At 51.4% G+C, this 25240-nt stretch overlaps 1 protein-coding gene across 2 annotated transcripts in view; it reads right to left on the reverse strand.

Annotated features, from left to right (window-relative positions):
• LOC144165201 (putative RNA-binding protein 19) overlaps positions 1 to 25240 on the reverse strand; it is a 97170-nt gene that overhangs the window by 60216 nt on the left and 11714 nt on the right. Inside the window, exons 4-16 of one of the 2 annotated variants that reach the window (XM_077695321.1) lie at positions 21492 to 21560; positions 19939 to 20065; positions 14983 to 15020; positions 12357 to 12407; positions 11212 to 11277; positions 9629 to 9695; positions 8763 to 8834; positions 8597 to 8685; positions 8470 to 8508; positions 8020 to 8095; positions 6232 to 6362; positions 3889 to 3964; positions 831 to 885 (exon numbers count right to left, since the gene is read on the reverse strand). In XM_077695321.1, the coding sequence (XP_077551447.1) occupies positions 831 to 885; positions 3889 to 3964; positions 6232 to 6362; positions 8020 to 8095; positions 8470 to 8508; positions 8597 to 8685; positions 8763 to 8834; positions 9629 to 9695; positions 11212 to 11277; positions 12357 to 12407; positions 14983 to 15020; positions 19939 to 20065; positions 21492 to 21560 (956 nt within the window). Of the gene's footprint in view, positions 1 to 830; positions 886 to 3888; positions 3965 to 6231; positions 6363 to 8019; positions 8096 to 8469; positions 8509 to 8596; positions 8686 to 8762; positions 8835 to 9628; positions 9696 to 11211; positions 11281 to 12356; positions 12408 to 14982; positions 15021 to 19938; positions 20066 to 21491; positions 21561 to 25240 lie in introns of both variants that reach the window. The other variant, XM_077695320.1, reaches the window with a different exon arrangement.

Raw genomic sequence — 25240 nt, forward strand, 5'->3', positions numbered from 1 at the left:
GTTTTTCTGTTTCCAATGCATTACCAGACAGCATAATTGTCGTGGAAAAAAATCGTTCCGTTTGTGTTATTTACTTTGATTATATTTGTTTTTATTTTGTTCAATTCTGGTGAATTAAACTTGGTGCTTTGGACATGTTTTTCTGTGCAGTATTTTCATTTTCAAATAGTTGTTTGGCTCTACGAGGCACGTTCATATTAGGCCCTTTCTTTCTAAATACAAACAGTTAATTTCGTAAAGGAAAGTGAATAGTACAAGTATGTACTTATTTATTTATTCTTTTTACTGCTCCCATTTCTTGGTTTTGAAGGTTACGCATGTTAGGTTGTTTCTTTCCAGTGTAAGATGAGCGAATATTTGTAGCTGAGATTTTCTTTCATTTGTTTCTGTGCTGCGTGCTGCTCTGGTGCACGTCCCCTCAAGTAGAGGCGCCTCCTCCTGAGGTGCTAATGTGCTAATTTTGCCCCTTCAAGAAATAACTGAAAAAGAAACTGGGCTCGCTGGTTAGGAAAGTAAAGCGATCTTCTCGCCTCTGTTTTTTTTTCCCCGTCCTATTGTAGATTGCAAGGTAGCAGAGGGACGCACACTTGCACACGGCATGTTCACAGTCTACTGCACCTGTACTAGACAATGCCGGTTCAGTATTTTCCGAACGCCCATAGCAAGTTTCCCACCGCCCCCCAGAAGGCCACTCCTTCAAAGGACGCTTGCTCCAAAGGGCTTTTGTCCCACCCCGTCCTAGCGCAAAGCATGTGCTTAGCCCCAACCAACAGCAGGCAGGGCACAGTCACGAGCGTGGCTTGGAGAGGCCAGAGGGAGGAGGCACGCACTTGCCGCTGGCCTTCTTCAGCTCCGCCTCCTTCTTGTCCTTGAACGACTGGGGCTCTGCAGAGATGCGGGAGGGGGAAACGAGGGTCAGGGCCCGCTCAGTTTGAGCGGAGCCTGTCATGCGCACATGCACGCCCACACTTCCTTCGACACCCCACCGAGCAGCTCCGCAATGCCCGACAGCGTGAGCTTCCGAAACCAACGCACAAGCTCCGCTGCTCAGGCGACGCCTGGCCCTGTGCAGAGAGGGTTCAGAAACCCGCGAGCATAGTTTCTTGCAGTATACACTAGAGAGGAATCTGGCGCTAGCATCTATGCGGCTCACATCAAGGTTGTCTGTGTCGTCATGGGTCGCCATTATGCATCGCGCTCGCCTTAGTTTCATCATTGGCTTGGATTGAAACGTTTTAGTGACTGCAAATTTAAACAAAGTTTCAAAAAAAGGAGAAAAACAGTGTGCAATTATGTAAGTGGAAAATAAAGACAGGCTGTTTTAAAACTAAGGAAGAAAGAAGTAAAGCGTATTTTTGCCGGAATGGTTGTGCCTGCTATTCCGCAGGGCAAGGTTGTAGTTACGAACAATGTTAATATTTGGGGGGTAACTCCTTAGAGACTGTGATTTTATTAATTTTACGATTATTTCAAATAATAAGTTGTTTGAAGACCTTCGAAAGTTTTTTGAGCATGCCTATGAAAACGTTGCCTTCATGGTAAACTGGTGCACCGCGACCGCCAGCTAGTTTAACAAGAAAAATGAAAACGTGGCATTAAACAGTCGTGGACGATGACAAGAACGGACGCATACAAGCTCCCGTATGTGCCGTATCTTGTCTTCGTCGAAGGACGTTTTGTTTCTTCTTTTCGTCGGCTACAAATTTCGCGGCAGCATATTACCCGCTCAGTCATGCGTCCTTCGACCGCGGCATGAGCAACGTCAGGTGCGATTACGCACTGCCTGCTGTTTCACTGAACACGGCTACAACAGAAACAGGAGCATTTCAGCTTCCTTGTAGCTCGTAAACGCGTTAATGCATAATGAAGTAAGCAAATCCCAAAAACCGCTTTAGAATCCAATTGTCATGCCAAGCACAAGCCAAAAAGGGAGGTCTTCCCATGAACCCCCACAACGACATGGCTTACGGGGCGCAGTTTCCTCTTTAGTATATTTACTAAGAAACTCTATGGGCTGAGCGAACCACCAAAGATAGTGCCAGCGAGACAGGTGGCGACACCTGGCAGTGTAATTAGGAAACGCGGAGTTCAGTGCCGCGGCCATGCCCAAACAGCGCCACTATGTCCTCGTATTCTGAGGCACCCGCATGCTAAGGGGAACGACCGCCAAGTCTATCTGTCGGAGTACCCCGCGGTTTGAATTTCTACAGTGGCTGGTATTTCATTTACCATCACAACAATCAAGCGTTCATGTCATTTTCCATGAAGGAACACTGCAAATATCACCAATGTATTGATGCTTTCCCTCAGATGTCCGCAATGTTTTGTTTGTGCTCAAGAAGAAGAACATTGACAAGCTGTTATTTTTAGAGAAAAAAAAGGCAATGAGAGTTGTAGCAAACGTTTCGTTTTATTCTCACATTCAGCAAGTTGCAAACACAACTGCCAGTGACTGCAATATAGGTCGAGGGGCGACTTTTTGGCAAATTTTTCTGTAAAAAATCTCGACCTATATTTCGCATTATATGGTACATCACCTTATAAAGGGGACACTCACGCCAATCGAAACGTTTTCTGTGAACAGGCTTTCACATGCACTCTAGCCTCATTCCACGGCGGTGGTCGTTGGTCATTCTCTGCGCTTCCTCAGTGGCGCTGGGAAAGTCCCTTGAGGGCGTTCTGACAGCAGTCGACACGCTGTCACTGCGGACACTGTTACGGACCTCATAACACCACCCTCAGCACTACATACACAGCACTGTCTCCAAGTGGGCTGAGATAGAAGCAAATGCCGCGCCCACAAGCTAATGAGCAGACAAGCACGGACAAGGCACTTCTTACCTGGTTGAAACTTCCATCACTGAGTTCTTTTTTTCTTCGTGGTTTTAAAGGCAACAATGCAAAAATAGAGTGGGTTCAAGTTTAAACTACACTGTTGTCTTTTCCAGGGTTGTTCGCTGCTCCCCGTTCTGGTGAACAATGTACGAATGGGGTTCCACTTCCCTGAACATCCTCAAAGATTCAAAAAATTTGCAGATTCCACGTTTTGAATTGTTTTGCAGCTCAAATGTTAAAAGTGCCCCCATCAAGTCAAGTTATCTGAGCAAGCCATTGTTCAAGTGTAATTCTCCCCGCATCTCTCCCCGAACAACCAGCGCTCCTGTCCCTCGGCAAAGAATCTCAACCTTTGCAGACTGGCCCACACTTGTGCCCTTGTGAGGAAACTCTGGCCACTCGCACGTTGCAGCTGGCGGAGCAAGCCAGCCGGGGTCGTGTGTATGCGTTTCCTAGTCAGTACAGCCAGCCGTCACCTGAGCTTGCTTATGGGGGTTATATCACAGCGTAAACGCACCTAAAGCATGCAAAACCACCCGAACAGGAATAAATAACAGCCAAAATGGACTTACAATGGTTAAAAACTACAGTGTTGATAAATATCCAACAGAAATAGCCGAAACCGACCTAAAAGGGGCAAACCCACAAAAACGTACAAGAAGCAGTAGCTGAAACTGACCAAAAGGCAACGAAAATACCCGAAATCACATTTATAATGCATAAAGAAGTAAGAAATAGATTATATGCGTGATAACAAATGTTGGTATTCAATTAAAATATGACAAACACTTCTTGAAAATGAGAAAAAAGAAAGTGGTAACGGGATTTGAACCCAGGTTAGGATGCTTGCTTTGCTGGATTGGAACCAACTACAGTACGAGACCAAGAAGTTCTGAGCGACTAAATTGAGGGCCACAAGCCCGTGGACATAGCTTCACACATGCCCCTAGATGGCGCCATGCGTTGCTTGGCTGTGCTGACTAGGAAACGCCTATACGCAGCCGGGTGGGCCCCTCCCGTCCTCGTGCCATGCCCAATGAGGGAACCACTTGCCTCCCTGCTCCCCCTGCTCCTCCGTGGCGGCAGCAGTCTCCTTGGCCTTGCCTGGCAGCACGTGCAGCAGCCGGCCCTGGGCACCACACAGCAGCCATAATTGTCAGCCAGTGCCCCTCCCCCCGCTACTGAGAGCGTGCACAAGTCGCGCCTCCTCAACATCCACTGGCCAAGGCAACGTTTCTACATTACCGTATTTTCACAATTCTAACGCGCCCCCGATTGCATCACGCAGGGTAGTTTGCTCGGGGAAATTCAAAAATATAATTTGCCGCCGATTTCACCCCGAAGATGCGTAAAAACATGACACCAAGTTAAGCCAAGTACTTGTTATAAAACATCTTATTTTACAAGACGTTTCAGTTACGCCACAATTTACTTAAGGGATGTTGGCGGATTGATTTGGATTGGATTGAGTCAGATTTCGCCGGGAAGCCGAGAGTCCGATTGTAACGCGCACAGACCCACATTTAGCAAGAAAAGGTGCGCGTTAGAATCGTCCAAATATGGTACCTCAGCTAGAAAACTGCCCCATCAGAGGCGGCCCCAACCCAGCTGCTGCAGCATAGCCGTCGCGTTGAGATGGGCGGAGCAAGCGGCCCCCAGCAAAATCTTCCCTGTTCAGTGAGCCACAGTCAGGGCTTTGTTTGCTGTGTGTCTCTTCATTGCGCATCATCACCGTGTGTCTTACTGTAACTCAATCCGCAGAACTGTTACACACCATGTTGCGCCGCTGAGTTGTAACAACTTCTTCAAATAGGGGGACCTCAGCACTCGCTACGAGCACTTCATAAGGCAGCACTATTCACTTTCTGCAAGGCTGGTGCCCTAAATTTTACAAATACTAGGCAATTCAAGTGCATAAATGTCCATCTAAAAAAAGCACAGCTACTGAAAAAAATTGCAGTCTTATGTACCCAGAACTACAATTTTTTCGGAAGTACAAAGTACATTGCACGCACATCCTGTACCTATCACTTTCTTTCTCGGCCAGCAAACAAACATCGATGTATTCACAGGGATAATATGAGAATATTATTGAAATAATTGGAATAATACCGCAGCATCTAACGTCCGGACCATTTTCAGGCCTGACGTCTTGGCCCAACGGCGTCTTGCACTGTACGTGATTTCTGTTACAAACAGTTATGAATGTAGTGCATGAAGACGGCGCTTTATCGTCGTTTGTCCTGTGTGTGTCTTGACAAGTTGTTATTTTTATAAGAGTACATCGTGGTGGGCTGTTTTAATGCGCACCATCGTCATCGATCTCATGCCGAGAACGTTGAGGCTGCATCTGTTGCTCGTGTGCTGCGTGTTGGTGTAATGCAACCTCCCCGAGGAAGTGGCTTTGTTCTACGACAGTACCGGTGACAAGTTGCAAGGGTTCTTTTTTTTCTTTCTGCGAACATGGGCTCGCCCGATGTTGAACGCAAGTCCTACGTAGCTGCTGTTACTGACAACGGAAGGTATCATTCGTAACATTTCACAGTGGCTCCAGCTTGCTCTGGCCGGCAGTGGTACGGCGTTGTTTTTTATCCTGACGTAAGCAGGCATGATTGCCGCATTATCAGAGAGACGTGCGAAGAATTAAATGTTCATGCACAGCCGTCTGAGACTGGGTAGCTTTAGAAACAATGCAGTATGAACGAGCGCGAATTTTTTCAGATAATCAAATGCGCTGGCGGTACTGTGCAAGTCGGAATATAGGTCAAGATTTTTTACCAAAAAATTTGCAGCAAGGTCACCCCTCGACCTATGTACCGGTCATTGGCATAATGTAAGTTTTCATATGGCAACAAGGCAGCCCATCAGGCCCATTCAAACCTCACCACCGACATCGATCGGATGCGGCACCATCTTTTTTTCTGTTGCTTCTCCTGCTGTCAGTGAGTGTGTGTGCGCTATTTTCTTCTTGCTTTAGATAAGTTCAGGCACTTGGTGCCAGTTCACCGCAGCACTAAGAATACACATCATGCTCAAGGCAACGGCAACATGTCTGACCAGCGCCAGTTGTCACCGGAAAGGGTGCAGGCTACTGGCATAAGCTGAAGGGACAGCTCTCGGTACGCACCTTGTATCGTGGGCAACGCGCTGTGCACCTGGAACTGAAGGACAAGGCGGCCACTTTTGTGTGCCAGCATCTGTACGAATGGACACTAGTTGGTTGACGGTGGTGGCGATGGTGCCTTTGCGGTTTGGATGGGCTCGATGGGCTGCCCGGGTGCCAGATGACAAGTAACCTCACGCCAGTGATCGCTGTTAGGTCGAGGGGCGACTTTTGTGTAAAACGCCTCGGCCTATATTTGGCACTTACACGACCGCCAAACAAGGTGCGCCCACCTGGAGCATGTGCCCGTCGAGCTCGGAGAAGGCCCGGATGGCGTGCTCGGGGAACAGGAAGGAGACAAAGGCGAAGCCCTTGGGCTTGCGCGTCACCCGGTCGATGGACAGGTGCACTTCTTCCAGGGGACCTGGGCAACGGGGGCACCCTCCCTCACTGGCCAGTGGGACAAGGCCCGTCTCGCCCCCCTCTCACACACCTGCTCCGCAACCACTGAATGTCACTGCCCCCCCACAGCTCAGGTGAACTTGGCACAGCAACGCAACAGTGAACAAGCCACGAAATCAGGTGAAATGAACTCTGCAGTACACTGCTCCTGAATGCTGCTGCCTGGATGCCAACAATGACATTTATTCTTGTTCCCCTGCCCTTTTTAAGGCACATGGAAGTGAATTGTAAACAATGCGGGATTACTAGCGTAAATTGTTTCTAGGCCATGTTTCAACCACTCTTGCTGCGTTTACGTGACTTTATTCAGTAGAAAAATCAATTCGAAAATGCTGTCCTCCTCTCTGCATCCTCCTTGCCGATTTCCTATGACGTTTCGTACGACGTCAAAACAAGATGGCTTGGCTCGAATGTGCTACTGCACGGCTCGCCGACCCTCCGACAGTCAGTCAGCCCAGCCTCTAGTCGGCCGGCCACCATCGGGTCATCGCAATTCATTCGCTCAGTTGAAACGAAGCTGCAACACATTTGTGAATGAAAGAATGTGCCTTCAGTTTGTTAGCTTGTAGACTGAATCACGTTCTAAGTTCAAGTCAATCCAGACAAGCGCACCCACCACACTTTGCTGACTGGTACGCTAGCAGAAAAATTTAGGGCCAGTTGAAGGCGGGAGAAGAGTCAGTGAAGTTAATAGGTACTAAACAATTAAAATCAACCAAAACTTGACAATGCTCGACCAACTAGCCCTACCAGATGTCCCCTGCTGCAAGGCAGCGTCCCAGTGCCGGCTTTGGGCGGGCTCACCAGACGCCTTCACGCTACATCCCGATGTCAGCAGTGACACAGTCACTGGGCCAAAGGCCACGCCCGCCCAGGCCCCTGCAGGCTGAGCGGCCCTCCCGTTTTCCCCTCCAATGGGTGCTGTGCTGTAAACAGTGCCACCCACATGGGCCGCCAGTGTATCAGCTGTAAGCCGTGCATGTACTCCCCGCTTGGCTGTGACAGCACACTGGCAGGCCTGCAGGGCGTCACAGACCGCGGCAGCCTCCGACCACAGTGCTACCAAGACAGCGTGCGATGCCACTGTGCCAGTCTGTTAGGGATGCTCTTGGTCCCTGCCTCCCACCCGCACCCCCACTCCAGTAAAGGGCAACACGTGCGCAGCACCACAGAGCAGGCCCCCCCTCCCACTTCCCTTGGGCCAAAACGAGCAGCAGCTTTGAGACTTGGCCTCCCCCCTAGCTGTGAAGCATTCGTGTTTGTCCCCCCCGTGAGAAGCTTTTTTTAGAGGCCAGAAGAGTTCCACGTTGTGAGTGCAAATGTTTTCAATGACCGCAGGGCATGCAGTAATAAGCTTCAGCTGAAAAAGAAGGACCCTGTGAGTTGTTCAGGGGGCAGATGCCAACTAAACCGCAGGAGACTCTCCCGTTTGCACTGGTGGTTTCCCTAATGCCACCACCACACAACTTGGGCTGGTGACGAGGGATGAACAATTTTGCATTTCCCCACTCACTTTGTGTGCGGATGGACTTTAAGAAAAGTGGTGCTGCCCCATCTGTGTGTGGCTCACAACCCGGGACGCTGTAGCCCAGCCACGAGGCCAGGGAGGCAACACCCACCGTATTTCCGGAACAGTGCCTCCAGCTCCTCTTCTGTGATGGTGTACGACAGGTTCCGAATGAAAAGACGTCCCGTCTGCAACGGAACAGAGCTGCGCTCAGAGACATGGTGACTAAACAGCGCAGAAGACGAAACACAGAGAAGAGCAAAAACAGGACGAGCGCTCGTCCTGTTTTTGCTCTTCTCTGTGTTTCGTCTTCTGCGCTGTTTAGTCACCATGTCGCAACACCAACTCGCCCAACTTTCCATCCTGCTGCGCTCAGAGGCCCAGCAAGGACACGCCCGCAGCCCCGCACACTCCCAGGCATTGCAAACAAAGACCCCGTGTTGCGCTGCAGCCCCCACTGCACTGCGACCCTGACTACTGGAGCAGCCAAGCCCCTGGCACGCACAATTCCCGACACCCTGTACCGGCCCCAACAGGGCAAGCAGGGCGTCCAGGCACTCACGTCAGCCAGCGTCTCCTGCGGGTTGCCCAGGTCCTCAAACTGCAATGCAAAGAAGCCAGGTAAGCGTCCCGAGATTGAAAACAGCCCGCGCATCTCGAGCGAAGGCCCGGCAGAAGCGAAAGCCCACCTGGCGCCACTTCTTGCTCCTCCCCTTCCCCGGATCCTCCTCGGGGGGCGGCTTCTTGGTGTACCTGGTGACGTCTATCCTGCGCCCGGCTGCATGCGCGGGAGGGGGAAGAGGCGTGAGCGGTGACGAGCCACGTGGCCGGCCCCATGCACCCACTGCGACTCACCCATGAAGCTGTGGTGCTTGTGCAGGGCCTGCTTCATGTCCTTCTCCCTCCGGAAGCCCAGGTACGCGATGCCTGCCGACAGCAACACGCACGGCGCCCATTACGGGGTCGGCAAAAACGGGGGGTTTATCTGTGCCCGTCCCCACCAGTGGGCACCCCAGCTGCCTTCCCCTTGAACAGCCCGTCTCAGCTACAATGGGTGACACTAGACAGTTTTAGTTGAGCGCACACAGCAACTCTGCGCACGCAAGGAACTTGCGGGGGCACAAGCGCACATGTGCAGTACCCAAGCAGGAGCTGTGCGCTTCGCGTGCACCCGTGAGTTTGGGCTTCTTGGGTTACAGGTTTTGCTGGGGCTTTATGGGGTGTGCGCGAGGCCCTTCCCGTCCTCCCTCCGGTCTCTCGCCCGCGAAACAAAACTAACAAAGGAACGGCGTCTCCCCACAAACTGGTTTACGGTTTTTTCTGGTTGGGTTTACGCCTGGCGCTGGCCGACATGTTTCAGCAACTGCATGTTTCGTTCGCCAATTCGGCGTGTAGTGGTCCTGCGTGACACACAAAGCGTGAATTTCGGCGCTACTGGTTTATCCATGCGTCAACTTCTGCGTTTGGTCAACTAAAACTGGTTCTTCGCGATAACTGCGCTGCTGCTACGTGCACGTGCAACTCTATACGTACACTCAACCAAAGCTGTCTGCCAAGGTGCACGATGCAGAGAAATGCACGGGGCGCCAAGTTTGCGCGTGCAGAACACGCTCGCTGCACTCACCACCAACTACTGACCCAACAAAAGAGTCAGTCACGAACGTGCCCGTGCATGCACAAGTTCTCTCGGCCCCGCTATTCGCTGGTGGGTGGGCGCTCACCTTTGACCCGAGGCGGCAGTCGGAGGCTGAGCACCTGGGCCGGCTTGAAGAAGTCCTTGATCTGTTTCTGCAGGGGGCGCCAGATAGAGGCAGGCATCACGCACAATGACTCGACCCTGCACCAAAACAGCTGCCACGGCTCGTATGCACAGCCATGCGACTATCCAGCTGCCAGCGCCATTTCTCAGCTTCCTCGTTTTCTGGAGCGGTAAAATAAACAACCGCTCCGAGCAGGTGCCTGTTAAACAACTAAAACTTCATTTTGGTTGTAATATTGTGGCCCATCGGAGCCAAATTATTACAGCCACAACTTCTTTGCATTATTGCTGCCCTTAACTAGATTCACCGGACAATGCGTACTTAATTACACAATTAATTTCTTTTCTGCACTCAACAAAGTTATAAAGGATTACCAACTCGCTCGTACCCACACGTCGTTAAATTATTCCACTAGCCAGTCTTGCCTCAACTAGGTACACCAGAAAATGCATAACCATAACACTGTTGTGCCCCTTACAAAATGACTGAAGGCAAGACTAGCGCAGCAGCTGGGACAAACAGTACTCGTGCACACACACATCGCCAGGCTTTGCTTGCCTCAGACTGCCAGACGCCCAAGCAGCGCTGCTTTTGGTGGTGGGACCCTATTGGTTTCCTCTCTGAAGGCCAGGGTGGGCGCACACCTGCCCCACTTTGCAGAAACGTGGCAGGGTTCCCATTTTGGCAGCACAGCCTGGTGCAATCATTGGCACAGCGGTATCACCACTGCTTGGCCTCCTTTCAGTGCCACAGCCGTTGGAGCCCCATTTCCAAAGGATACTAAGCTCCCAGGCGTGGGGAATCGAGGGGTGCTCCCCTTGAAGCGCGCACAACCACGTCAAGTTACGAGGAGGTCTTGACACAGGGCTCTTCCTACTGCCCGAATCAATGATAACACTTTCCCTGAACTGCACTGACTCCAGGTTGCACCATGGTGGGAAAAACGGGAAGGTGCCAACGGCGCTGGTGAAGGGGAAGGACATTGCGGCCAAATCAGTGGCCTCAGTAGCACCTACGCAAAGCACCCCCACCATCTACAAAAAAACTACGCAGTTCCAGACAGGGGGACACAGCACGTCCCAAATTACTGCCCCCACGCCTCGAAGGGGTGCGCAGGATCGATGGGGAGGGAACAATTTGCTGACGGCACCGTTTTGCTTGGTGGCCAGCTCTACTGGGGAAGCTGGGCGGCCGGATTAAAAGTCACAAAAACCACAGGCAGTGCTAAGCAAACGTGCAGAAGAACAAGCGGCATCACAAGCAGACTGGCCACAGCAGCCTGCTTGTGGACACAACAAGGCGGATGACAACGGCGGTGGCAATGACGGCCCCCTCTCCACCACTGCCCTCCGTCTTGCCTCCTGAGCACAGTGCTGGGCGGACATGAGAGAACAGGGACGCAGTGACGTGCGCAAATGCGGGCCGAGATGTCAATGGGCCCACCGGCCGAACAAAGTGGCAGACAAGGCATTGTGCCCCACTGCTCCAAGCTGCGGCGGAAGCCTTGCCTAGACAAGTGTTCCCAGAAGCCCCCCCGCACTCACCTTTTTGCACTTGTAGGGCAGCCCGCTCACTTTCAGCGTGAACTGGAACTCCTGCACGGGCAGCGGCTGCTGCAAAAATTAGCAGGGGCTTAGCTCAACTATGCCAGGATATAGGTACGTAGCGTGAGCTAGGTTCAGCTGGTTATTCTTAGCTTTCCTGGTTGTCTAGGATTAGCTGAGTGATTATCATGCTGTCTGGTGCTAAATCCATATCCAATCCAGTCCAGTCCAGTCACTGCTCCTCGCGCATGCACAGCATAACTCTCCAGGAGCCACGCGAAAGGGCTATCAAGCGGCTCCTGCGCAGCGTCAGACTTGGCTACTCCGCAAAAGAGGCGCACAGCTGAGCACGCGCCGGCGCCAGTATGTCTGCCACGGCTATGATGTCACTCTTCTGGAATGCGCAGACCGGCGAATGTGCAGACTCAATTCTCTACACACTCGTACTCCAATTGGATTGGATTTATTCTGACCCAATCCAATTTAATCCAATCCAATCCGGTCCAATCCAACCTAATGCTCCTCGCGCTTGCGCACAACAGCCCTTCAAGGTCCACGCGAAACTGCTCAACCTCGGCCAGCGTGGCTTGCGCTACAAAAAGGGCCCATCAGGGACCCTCCAATTGGAAGGGGACCGGGGCTCCGGGGGCCTGCTCCCATCCAGCAGCCTCCTTGGCCGTTTCCTTTACGTGGCACAAACGTTCACAGCCCGCAAAGCCACTCCGGGCATTTACAGCTTTTCCAGGATGGGGACAGCAGTAGAAACTACTCGTGCAGTTTCCCTGCCCGGCAGCCGTTTAGCCCGCCAGTGATCTGTGCGTTGTGCTGCTGGTTGCCAAATGTATGCAAACACGGACAGTGAGCTGGAACCAGTCTTGCGATGGCACACTAATGACCCCGCAGAACCAAAACAGTGCCTGCTTCATAGTGCTTTAGCACTCCCCACGGTAGGCGCCTTTCTGAAGCATAGCAGCTGCATACCCTACACCAACCCGCTTCCACGCTTCCTCCGGCAAAGGTCTGCCCCAAGTCGCAGTGAATGATAGAGGTAGATTCTGCACTTTTGGCATTTTCCAAAGCGAGGGCTCTATTGTGGGCACGCTTGGGGGCCCCTCAAACAGTCTCTGGGACGAGGCTCCACTCACCTTGGGCTTCGCTCGCTGGGCCTGGGTGCCTCCCCCTTCAGTCGGCAGCCGCTGCAAAGAGGAGCACGTGCACTTCGTGGAAGCCCCCCAGCGACTGCACTCCCTCCACCCGCACCCAAAGACGGCATGCACTCTGCTTCACTACTGGGGCCTGGCACGCGTCCCGAACACAGGGCATCCTTTCTTTGCGAGGGGATCAGGTTCACCAGGGGCTAGCGTCCCTCATGAACGAAATCAAATATCCCAGATAAGCCCCCACACGTGTCTCGCATAACTGGGACGAGTTTTCGCCACCATCGCACAGCCCAAGCACATCAGCGCTGGTTCCTGTTGAAATGGTTCAGCACACACTGAGGAAGCAAGAAGCAGGAGACCCGCAACTCTACTGGAAAGGAGCACGCACAGAAACACCCTGTCTGCGCTGCACCATTTCCAACAGGTGTCTTGCTGCAGAACTGCGCGATTAAACTGGCACGAGGGTGTTCCTCTCTCTTCCCCCTGAGCACAGCCTGGTGCTTTGCAGGTCAGCGTGGCGCCCCGTCCTTCGCTCGTGCTTTATTTGTGCCCTGCCAGTGCTTCAGATGCCTCCGTGCTGCACACAGCCCCTTGGTGCTTGCGCACTGAAAATTCCTCCCCGGCCGCACGGCACACCTAACGGCATTAGCTGCTAACGCCATTCTGGGCAACAGCGCGAAAAAGGGCGTGGACAAAGGGAACAGACAGGACGAGCGCTCACTCACGACTAGTTTATTCACAGGATGCGTGCAGAAAATAAACGTTTGCAGCAGAAGAAGAGAGAGAAACAAAAACATTCAAATCAAACACACTTCAAACCCCTTCTCCCATGCTGACTACGTGGGGGAAGGGGTGTGTTTGATTTGAATGTTTTTGTTTCTCTCTCTTCTTCTGTTGCAAACGTTTATTTTCTGCACGCATCCGCTGGTCCTGTCCGTTCCCTTCGTCCACGCCTTTTTTCGCGCTGTTGCCCAGAACGTCACCGTACCAACTTGCCCAGCTCACTACTCTGCTAATGCCGTTCGGGTATATAACGAGTGTGGGTCACACGCCTCCCAACCAAACACAAAGCAGCCCTCACAGCAGTAACGAGGGAGAGTTTCGTTGCAAACTGGAGAGGACAACCACCACTATATCAATGTTTCCCTGCATGCTGCTTTTGTATCGAAAGGAGGACCAACAACACCTCTGCAAAGCTCTGCCATGTTCATTGCTATCGAGATACAGAGTTGCTGCCTGCTTGTCTCGGTTTATGGTGTGTGCCTATGTCACCGAGAACAGCGAAAATATTTCTTTTATTTTAAGGGGGGGACCACTGGTCTTGAGGACCGAAAATTTGTCAAAAAAAAAACAACTTTCTGTATTAATTTTAATTGCAGTCTACAGGTCCCAAAGAATGTACCTGCAAAACGTTATAGCTTTACCATAAGTATTTAGAAAGCTGCCGCCCTTTGAAGTTCCCCAAATGACCATTACCACTTATGTTTCCAAACTTCGTGCCTTGTGTTCTCAGGACCAACTTTTTTCTGTGAGGTCAACTGTCAGGTAGAATACTTTGGGATGTACTGGTCAGATTTGTATAAGTTTTGCTGCCTTTTAAAGTTTCTGAACTACACAGTGCATATAGAAATTCAGAAGATATAGAAATTCTTATTGCTAGCACATATTTTTATCTAGGTTGCGTTACGAAAACTTTGGTAATTGACGACCTCACATGTAATAAGTTTTCAGCAATTGCAAAACAATGCTAAAACTACTGCTGTGCTATAGTTGCACTCCCTGGTCCTTCTAGAGCACAAAGGGTAAAGAGTATTAGAGTATTTCATAGGTAAATAATGAAAAAACATGCCTGCAATGGAAGGGCATAACATGTTGCACAACTCTCAACTTGCACCACATAGATGAAAACTGACTGCATATTTGAGCTCAGATTGTGAAAATACATTTCATGTGTCAATCTCAAGCACACAAGTTAAAAAATAACAAAAATGTCCTCAAGACCAGTGTCCCCTGCTAAAAGAAAGGCCCACTTGTTTTGTTTTCAAAGAACTAGAAAGTATACAGACGCATTATTATTATATTGCAATTCTGCAAATTCACTCATCGCCATTTCCTCTGCCGTGTAAACCCCTTTACTTCAAATTAAAGAGGGACATGGCTTGCTTCTATTGTTGCCTTTTCCCCACTGATTTAAAATATACCATTATTTTTTTAGTAAGTCAATTAGTTCCCAAGATAATTAGAGATAATTAGTAATTTTTGGAGGAACAATAGACAAAACAGTGTTGGTCATAGAACTGTAATCTTTACATTTTCCAATACTATGAACCCTGGTGAATGCAATAAGAGAAGTGGTTTCTGGGGGCAACGCTTGGAACTAATTTTACAACTCATTAAACTTTGGTGTTTGAAATGGGTGCTCGAAACGGTTCCTTGCCACTGGTGCCACCCTCCACTGGCCGAGTCTGGTGCCAGCCCCTGCCAGGGAGGTTTGCGCCCGCAGACGGCCAACGCTGCCCTGTTCTGCAGTCCCTCTGGGCCACACTTGGCTGACCTCCGGCGGAGAAAGCCCTGGCATCACCAGCCCCCCTTGGACGACCAGCCAGCTTACCTCACCACCACTGCTGGGCTCTTCTTCGCCACCAGAACCTGCACCAGGGAGAACAGTGCAGTCACCACCTCAGCCCTGCCCTACGCCCAATCCAAGCGCCGCTGGAAATCCACGGGCCCACACCACCGCTCCCGGCCAATAGGAACGGCCTTGCGCAGGCCCCTGCCGCTACCACCAAGGAGCAGCCATGTCATAGCCACCCGCCTCCTTTTTTACCAGCGGTGCTGCCTAGCAAATCGTTCGACTTTCGTGTCCACAGTAAAAACACCAAGAAAATGTCGAGTGCGTGTGAGTGCGCGCGTGCGAGCAAGTGCCTCGTGGCGACTGCCCAGAAGCTAAAACAATTGAAGGAAGCTCACACGAACGCGCAAGGCTCAAAGGTAGCGAAGCTGCACGCAACCATCACGACGGTTAAACTCCACAACAGCAGTCGATTTGCTGCTCCTTCACTGCCGCAACTCTATCATTGTTGCTATAAATGTGAGTTTCCTCCATTTTTTTTCCTCAAGTGATAATCATTGGACATCATCTTGGAGGGCCATACAATTTCTCTTTCTCGTTCCAAGCAAGTGTTGCCACGATTACGGAGAACACTCGAGTCTTTTTTTTTTTTTTTGGCCAATCTTGGCCAATCCCCCTAAGTGGGTATGCTTGGCCGCGTGCATAGGAGACGCAGGGTGGTTGCCACGAGGCAGGCACACCCAAGCGGTAGGCATTTTCTTAGTTGTTTTAACAGCCAGGCGGTCACTGCACTTTTGGCCAATCCCCTTAAAAGTGGGTATGCTTGGCTTTGACGAATGTGCGCAGGAGACGCTGGGCGGTCGTCACGAGGCACGCACACACGAGCGATATGCATTTGTTTGTTTCGATAACTGCAGGGCCCGCGCCACACATGCGTGCACTTGGCAATTTCTGGGTATTTTTAATTGTGGACACGAAAAATCGTGACTCGCTAACCCGCTTCGCTGTTAAAAAACCAAGAAAGTGCCGAGCACTTGTGCGTGCGTGCCACGCGGCGACCACCCAGAGTCCCCGGGGCACGTTCGTCAAAGCCAAGCATACCCACTTTTAAGGGGATTGGCCAAGGTTGGCAAAAAAGGAGAAGAAAAAAAACCCTCCAGTGTCTGCCGTAATCGGGGTAGCACTTTCGCTACCGCAATCCCACTGCTCACATCGCCCGCTAGTTATGGCTCCGCACATAATGTAGGGCTGTGCATTTGTCATTTGCATGTGCTAAAAGTTGTTACAACAATCAGCCTTAGAAGTGCGCCAGCTCAGTTGCAAGGATGGGTCGCCCACGGGTCGTCTGCACGCCCGATGAGGAGGCCGCTCACCCTGATGCTCAGGAATGGAAACGAGTACAGAGAGCCAACACGGACCACATGGCCACAGAAAATGTTGCCCTGAGATGTCAGTGGGCCCAGAACGACGAATCCATTCAATGCGAACAGGTCAAGCAGGGTCAGTGGTTCTGGCAACTTCAAGCCGATACCACTCGTCAGCAGCGGGACCGTCCGTCGGCAATGGGAGCCGATGCTCGGTTCAATTATGAGTTTCTCTCAGTCGAATTTGGGCACTCGTGTCGAGTGCGTGATAGCTTGTGGCTTGACTCGGCAAACCGGCTGCAATAGTGGACTTAAACCGTCAAGATGGTTGTGAAGGTTGTGTACAGCTTCTTCCCTACCTTCAACTCTTGCGTGTTACCGTGAACTTCCTCATCGCAACAAAGATAAAGTAAAGATCATTCCTGCAGCTAAGAAGAAGCAAATCGGCTGCAATCGTGGACCTAAACCGTTGTGATGGTTGAGAAGGTTGCGTGCAGCTTTGCTACTTTCCAGTTTTGCGTGTCAGGGTGAACTTCCCCTGTCTTAAAGTGTGAACTATCCCGGAACCCTATACAGGCTGTGAACAAGGAAACCATTCGGGGATCCCAGTGACTGCAATTCGACACTGGGAAACAAACCTTGCTGCTTGCCCTCCACGTGTGCGGCTGGGGTGCGTGTACGTCTGCAACAGCCAATGCTGTGCACTGAAGAAGAGGGAGGTCGTGGAACATTTGCTCCTGGTACTGCTCACGTACACTCCCACAAACTATCCACAGCAAATTAACCTAATCTGACCACATTCAAAGACCTGCAGGTGATTCCTCAAGCAGCAGGGAGCCAAGGAAACACCCTGGAAAGAGAGGGTTGTTGCTAAAGGCTGATCCACACGACGGACCAAATGGATTATTTGGACTTCGGTCCTCGCATCGCGTGATAGAACGTCCCCAGTTCATGCACACCACCATTGGACCGGGCAGGACCGCGGCCCTCGCCGTCCAAATATTCGTCGAGGCTTTTCGGTCCGCACTCTCAACGGTGGACCGCGACATCAATCAGCGTGATCTGGCAGTGCCTGCATCGTGTGAGCGGAGCCGGGTCCAGTTGCGCCAATCGAGAACAGTGCAGGCCGCGCGGCTATTTCGAAACGCTTCAAGGAGCCTGTCAATCAGCCCCAAAGGGACAGGCAGCACGCTAGGCTTACAATCACGACACACACTCGTATGACTCGTGCTAGTGCGATGCTAGCCATCATTACCACATTGTTTCACGCATGTGGGCCTGTATTTAGGGGAAGTGTTCGGTTCCAGCGAGCGGTGAGAAGCCACGTGCAGCCCGGGTCGACCCACCGTCGCCGCTCGTCGTGTCGCCTTGTGCGAACGATGCCGGCAACTGCGTGAGCGCTTCTGCCTGAGCGCGTCTGCCTGGAATGCATGCAGGTGGCTGTTATCGTGGGGATGAAACGTTTTGTGCAGGCTTGTGCGCTGCAACATGTTGTTGTGGCCAAACGGCGCCCGTGTTCAACCTTCTAGCTTGTGAGTTCAGACGGTTGGCCATTCGCGGACCGCTCAGCCGGCCCGTCGTGTGGATGCGCTCTGCTCTGGATCGGACTGCGGCGGGCCGTGACATCGCATCACGTGACCGATCAGACCGCGGACTTGGTCCGTCGTGTTGATCAGCCTTAACCGTGCACTGCTGCCAGAGTGAAAGGAAGTTACAGAGCCAAGATAAAGTCCAAACGAAGTTTAGAAACTATCAGGAGGCAAGGGGCTACATAATTGAAAGCCTTTGGAAAGCCAAGAAGAATACAGTCATGCTGAAATGAGGTTTTGCCATAAATTTTAGCAGCTGTTTTTTACAAGAAAAACCCCTTCTGACTCCATGTTGGTTACAAAAAGTTTCCAAGCTAAGGAAATTTGACAATAGCCTATGTTCTCTCGCATGATGTACTTACTTTGTATGAGAGAAAGATCTATCCATCTACCTAGCTTTAGGGTGATCGCTTGTTCCCAGCCTTAGACACAGGGACTATTTTCTTCTAATCAGAGGGAAGTCTGCCCCTTGCTAAAGAGTGCCTCAACAGGTGATTAAGAGATTACCAGGCCACGTTACTAATTTGAGAATTTCGGATCAATACTGTTGACTCCAGCTGAGGTAGACAATTTCATATTGCTATCAAGGAACCTTGACCGTCATTTTGATAGGTTGCACCACGGCCGTAGCCAGAAATTTTTTTCGGGGGGGTTATGGATTTTGGGAAGGGGGTAGTTTTGCTGAAAGCAACAGTAAGTACTGCTTACGTGCTGCCTGGAAAAGATTTCGGGAAGGGTTCGAACTCCCAAACCCCCCCTCTGGGTATGCCCTGGGTTGCACACATGCAATGCTGAGCTGCACCTATGCAACGTGATTGATTGATTGTAGGGTCTAACGCACCGACGCAACGCAGGCGATGAGGCGCGCCATAGTGGACGGCTCCGGATTAATTTCGACCACCTGGGGATCCTTAACGTGCGCCGAAATCTCGTACACACGGGAGTTTTTGCTTTTCACCTCCATCAACAAAGCGGCCGCCGCGGCCAGGAATCGAACCCGCGACCTCGTGCTCAGCAGCGCAACGCCTTAGCCACTGAGCCACCGCGGCGGGTGCACCTATGCAACGTGTGGAACATCACCAGTGTCCTGCCGTGTGCAAGCAGATGCTGGGATGTGCCTGAAAGTGGAGCCTGGATGTTGCCGTCGCGCAATAAAATCTGCTGCGCATTGTGCTCTGGGCACAGTACATGCGTCCAAAACTTGGTGGAGCTTGTTTTGACAAGGGAAGGCGAATTAGAGGAACGTTTTCGTTCAGCAGAGCACCTTCATAAAATCTTGGTATGCCTTCTCTGCAGTAGGAGGCAAGCTGACCCGCTTGGCTGTGCAGTATAAACGTTCTTTATTTCGAAGTCCTCCTCTGCTGATGGCGAGGTAAAAAATTAGCAGCGGCTTAGCTCGGCTATGCCTGGATATACGTAGCGTGCGCTAAGGTTCAGCTGGTTATTCTTAGCTTTCCTGGTTGTCTAGGATTAGCTTGATTATCATGCTTACTGCTGCTAAAATCAAATCCAATCCAATTCTATCCAGTCCAGTCCGGTCCAGTCCAGTCGTCACTGCTCCTCGCGCATGCGCAGCATGGCTCTCCAGGAGCCACGCGAAACGGCTATCAAGCGGCTCCGGCGGAGCGTCAGACTTGACTACTGCGCAACGGAGGCGCAGAGCTAGGCACGCGCCAGTGCCAGTGCATCTGCCACGGCTGTGACGTCACTCCTCTGGAATGCGCAGACCGGCGAATGAGCAGACCCAATTCTCTACGCATCCGTACTCCAATTGGATTGGATTTCAATCCAACACAATCCAATTTAATCCAAGCCAATCCGATCCGATCCAAACCAATCCAATCCAATGCTCCTCGCGCTTGCGCGGAACGGCCCTTCCCGGCACACACGAAACCGCTCAACCTCGGCCAGTGTAGCCTACGCCACAAAAAGGGCTCACCTCCCTGGTCACCCACACTGCCAGCAGAGCTCACTGTGGAGATTGGTGTTTAACTGCCCACACGGCTTCCCGTACCGAGGACACCCTGCTGCGAGCGACCCACCTGCTGTGTCGGCCGGCTGGCGGTGGCTGGTGGGCGGGGGCGGGGGTGGCCGGGCGTCGTTGCCCCAGGCGGCCCTCTGGCTGCCGTGCACCGCGAGGAACTCCGCAAACTGCTCGTCCCCTTCAAGCTGCACAGGGAACGGGGGAACAAAGCGAGGCTCCAAACTGGTTGCACCACTGCTGAGCTCTTCCCACACCACACCTGCCTACACGAATGGCCATCGATACACTTAGACGCCACTGTCGAAACCCCCGGTGCCACATCCCATGCTTCTGGAGAAGCAGGCGTTTGTTCTTTGTGCACTCCGCATTTTCTCAGCTGGCGGCATCGTTTTCAATCCTCCCCAAAAAGCAAGACTGTGCCATAGCTACCCATTAAGATGGCCGCATGCGCAAGTGCTACTGAGTGCCGCGCATCATGCGGCAGTGGACTGCCAGAACTTAGTTCTGAGGGGGGCAATCAAAGGGACCGCTCTTGGTTCTTCCCTACAGTTTCTCTGGCCTTCTCTGTAGCCGGTTTAGTGGCCCTTACAAATATTATTTATTGCACTTCTTGACATCATTTGGACAGGACTTCTTGCCTCCTTGTAAAGGAAGATTGGCCTTTTGAAGGAAGCTGCTTTCACCAACAGCAAGCTCAACTGAAAGGCTACAGGTCATTTTTTGTAGCTACAAACAGCTTGAGCCGAGACTGTGAATTTTACTGCCAATTTAGCTAATATACATACGGCAATTCCGTACGTCCCAAAATGTTGTTCTTTTTTTTTTTTTTTTTGAGATATAACCATGTCTCTGGCCTTTGTTCTGAAGCTTGCTTAAGATTTTGTGTTTCACCAATTAAATTTTGTATTTCTGCCCATTACTTTGTCTCAAAGACTACACCCCTCAAATGCCCATCGACATAGCTTTAGTTTTATATGCCTCATATATTTTCCACCCCCACCGTTATTGCATAACAATTCTTTAATTGAATCATATGCTCACAAAGATTTACAGCATCTGGAAAGCATGTAAGCAATGTTTTTGTAGCAGCTGAACCCCTGAAGCTAAAACTATAATTGTGCTAAAGATACAGCTAACAGTACAAGTATTGAGGCTTCGTAAATTGGATACGGTTTACAAAATATTTTTATTTCGTGATAAATGCATATCTGGCTCCTTTCCTCCCACAAGTTTTTGTAAAAATTTAATTATGTTCTGCAATTAAACTCCTCAATTCATTGCAAAGAGCACATTAAGAGGTAAACCACTGAGCTTCACTTTTACGTGCTGTGCTTGCGTTTGCTTGGTCTTGAGTATATTTTACCTGTTTTTATTTCCTGTTGCCCACAAGGCGTAATTTCCCGAATCAGAGTTTAAAGAAGCAACTGTCCATTCGCGCTTTTGAAATTAAAAACACGTGGATACATGCAAGAAGCCTCCCAATAGTGCTCTTCCACCTGAAGTGTCCACCGACCTATGCACACGCTGCACCCCTCATTCCCTCACGTGTCCCCCACCTGGAGGCCTCCAAGGCCCCTCCAGCCAGCATGCACGCAAAGAGCAGGGACTCACGTCCTTCAGGAAGGCGTTGGCGAAGTCGGCTTTGGGCTCCTCTACCTCCTCCCTCACTGCAGTGGGGACCTGGGGAGGAGAAAGCGGGGGGAGCAGTGAGTGGCGGCAGCCCACTTTTGCCCTCATCCGAGGAGGTGCATAAACTGGGGCGCCACAGCAGCCAGGCCACAGAGGCCACCTGCAAGAAGGGCCCACGGGTTACACTGCAGGCCCTGATGCACGTGCGTCTCCGCCGTACACGCGCCATGACGCAGTTATCCTGCCCATTTGTGGCGCTGGTGGGAAACGAAAGACACTCGGCTGTCTTGTTGCTGCACTGCAGCCAGGCAGCAGGCAGCAACGAGCCGGTCGTCCCGGCTAGTCGCTGCTGCTCACGAGGAACTCCAAGGAGCACACCTTGAAAGCGACGCTTGTGCGACAGCCCTGGATGAACCCGGACGGCCCTGGGAAGGAACCGCCCCCAGGTACGGCAGCGCTGTCATCAAGGAGGCCCCTGGCGCAGGCCAGACCGAGGAAGTACCTTGGGGCTGGCTGGGAGAAAGGCCTCCCCGCAGTGCTTTGAGGCTGGTCAATGGAGCCATACACCACTGGGGGGGGGGTGCACGCTTCCCAGCCACAGTGAATACCTGGCCGGACGCTGGCCAATGTTGAAACAAAACTGACATAAAGGGATTCCTTTGTGAACACAGTATGGATCCCGAAACGTCAATTTTGTTTCAACATTGGTCAGCGTCTTGCCTTCACCTGACCAGACGGGACTGCGTCGAACTCTAGACTCGGCAAACACCTGGCTGCTGGGCACCTTCTCAGCCCCCTCAGCCTGCAGTCAGGGTGGCTTACGAGAGCTCAGCCAGAGCTGGAGGACCGCAGCGCAAGTGAAGTGGTGCCAGCAGCCAGGGTGTGGAGGAAACCCGTTGGCGGTTCGCATGCCACTGAGGGGCCCCACTGAGGGGCAAGGCGTGCACAGCAGAGTCCCCCTTCTACTACTCCCGCCAAAGGGGCTCTCGCCCTCTCCCTTTCTCAGGAGGCCCCCCTCGGGAGTGCACCCGCATTTCGCTCGGGTGCATTCCGGAAGTCTCCCACACGCGCAGCAAGATGAACCACTCTGGCTGGAACAGCTTGCTCAGCCCACATTTCACTTTGCAAGCCTGAGCTGCCCGTTCCAGTGAGGCCACCTCTTGTGACCCTCTGGGGGGCCACAAAAGTCCTGCCCCAAAGAGTGAGACGGCGCAAAGGGAGAAAAGAGGGCGTGCTGTTTGCACTCGGCCCAGTCATCCTCCATTTCAGGAGCAGGACCCCCCGCAAGCCACGGCCAGCAGAAGCTCACCACACTCCTCTGCCTCTGCACCCACAGTCCTCACCCCCGCAGCAGTAGTGCAGCCCGCAACTGAAGCAAGCAGTCATGCTTAGGGTGCGACAGTGACTGCGCAGCAGTGCACTTCACCAATCCAAGCAAGGCCTGCCCTCCTCATGGAAACAGCTGCCGCCTCAGCCTTAAGAGACCCGTCCTGCGCCAACATAGCCCGTTTGCCTTCGCCATGCAGGTCTTTGCTAAACAATCTAGCAACGACTCCTTCTTACCGTCAGATGAGCACACAGTATTGCATTGCCCTTGCCGCTGAATGCGCGCCAATTATTCTTTGTCCTTCTGTGTCAACAACCTGGATGAATCCAAGGTCCCCTACAGCCGAGTAACCCAGCATCTGCCACGAGATGCAATTCTTGATGTACAGGCCCGCCCCGTCAGGGTAGCAGGAAATGTTTCCAGCAAACGGAGCAGTCCGGACCCATCCTCGGCTTCATCCTCGGCTTCATCCTTTGCAAAATGTCCTTTGTGGTGACGGTGGTTTCCCATTGCCCACCGTGCAACATGCAACCACTGTTGAACTGCAGATGAGCAGCGTTGCCACAAAGGTCACATCAAGTCGGCGGCTCGGCGGCACCAGAGTCTTTCAGTGCTTTTCTGGTCATGTAACTCCCGCCCAAGTTTTGTTTGGGGAAAAAAAGGGTGCCACCGCAGATCGGAGGGCATCGAGGAACCGTTGCAGCTCCGTGCGTGCAGCTCCGCGGCAGAACCTGCTCCCGCCTTCGGCGCCGCTTTCTCGACAGAAACGCTTTGTTGGTAATTACACCCTCAATTGTTGCTACAAAACGAAGCCGACAGGAAAGTCTTATAATTGCAGCCCATACGGGAATCCGTACCCGGCAGAACGCTCGTTCAAAACTGTCGACTGACGCCCACGCTTGATTCTAAGACATTTTAAAGAAGTCCCTAGGCGTGGGAGACTTTAGGGGCAGTTGGGTTCCGAGATGGTCTAAATTCTTCCTGAGCTCTGACAGCGCTCCTCGTAGCCCTTCCCTGTTGCAGCTCTCAACCTTGAAAATAGATTTCATAGCATGGCCATCGAACCTTGGGAAATGGCGCTGTTCGCTTCTAGGAAAAACTCACGCACGCTGAAAGCCTAAATAGCTCGGTCATGGTGCTCCGTGCTTGCATGCTGTAGGCGCCGAGGTTCGAGTTATTTTGTTTTAAGTGGCAATCAGGTGGATATATTGAGTGACATGCGAAACTAATTTCTGACACCTGCTACAACTGAAGCCATTGCGAAAAGCAGGGGAGACATATTTAATTTTTCTTTATTTACGTGTGTGAATGTTTTTTTTTTTTTTTTCATTTGTGAAAACCGAATGCTTGTGTTCCTCTTTGCATAGTTTGGTTTAGCTGATTCACGAGAACGACAAAAACAAACCCTTTCACCTGGAAAGTATTTCTTGATTGCCTATTTGTGTATGAAACCTTTCACAAGCATTCGATGGCTTCTTCATATGTCATTGATGAGTTTAACTGAATCCACTCATCCCATCGCTCACTTGCTGGTGCGAGGGAACTCACGTAGTGAAATTGCCTTGTCTTGTACTATGTGGTCTTGTAGGGCCTCCGTGAACAATTCTTGGAGGTCACACGAAGGTTCTTCAAGTGCCACTAATATTAAAGGTTTTCTGCATACATACTATATACCGTATTCATTCGCGTAATGAAAGCACTTTTTTTCTAAAAAAATTTGATGCAAATTTAGGGGTGCGTTCATTCCATGGGTTAAATTTTTCGCGAAAAACTTTTGAGCCCAGAAAACGCAAGCAAGTTACAGGTCAAAATTTTTACGATAGGTCTCATGAACATAATAAAAACAATAAATAAAAACATAATAAGAACTTCGCACACCACCGTCAGCCGCTTTGCAAAGTGACGCAAAATGCAGTGTTTTCATGAATTACGGAACGCGCCGAAACGAGTTTGCTGCGAGGTGACAGAGCAACCAATAAGTTGCTGCCGCTGTCACAGAGCGGGACATCAAAACCCACACAGGGGCCGACGCAGCCAGCTGAGTGCATTTTTCTCTTCGTCTCGTGAGTACATCATGTGCATTTAGTGAGACTTTCTTCCTCGTCAATACTGAACGCATGCTTGCCGATATCACTAATATCGGCAAGTCTGCGACAATAACGTAGCCATGTCTGCTTTGAAAGGGAAGGAAGCAGGTAAGCACGATCATCATCAGTTAGCCTTGGCACGCGCACATACAACACACTGCTGCTGCAAGTTCAGGGTATGTTCGTGGCGTGGGAAATTTTAAAAAATTGAATTTGGACGATAAACTTCAGGGGTGCAATCATTGCGCGAGTGCGATCATTATGCGAGTAAACACGGTATGCGGGAGTGGTTTGGAAAGCCTGCTGCTGAGGTGGGA

This window comes from Haemaphysalis longicornis, unplaced genomic scaffold, assembly GCF_048455015.1.
Source record: "Haemaphysalis longicornis isolate Haplotype H1 unplaced genomic scaffold, Haemaphysalis longicornis Haplotype H1 scaffold_14, whole genome shotgun sequence".
In the NCBI taxonomy this organism is placed as follows: domain Eukaryota; kingdom Metazoa; phylum Arthropoda; class Arachnida; order Ixodida; family Ixodidae; genus Haemaphysalis; species Haemaphysalis longicornis.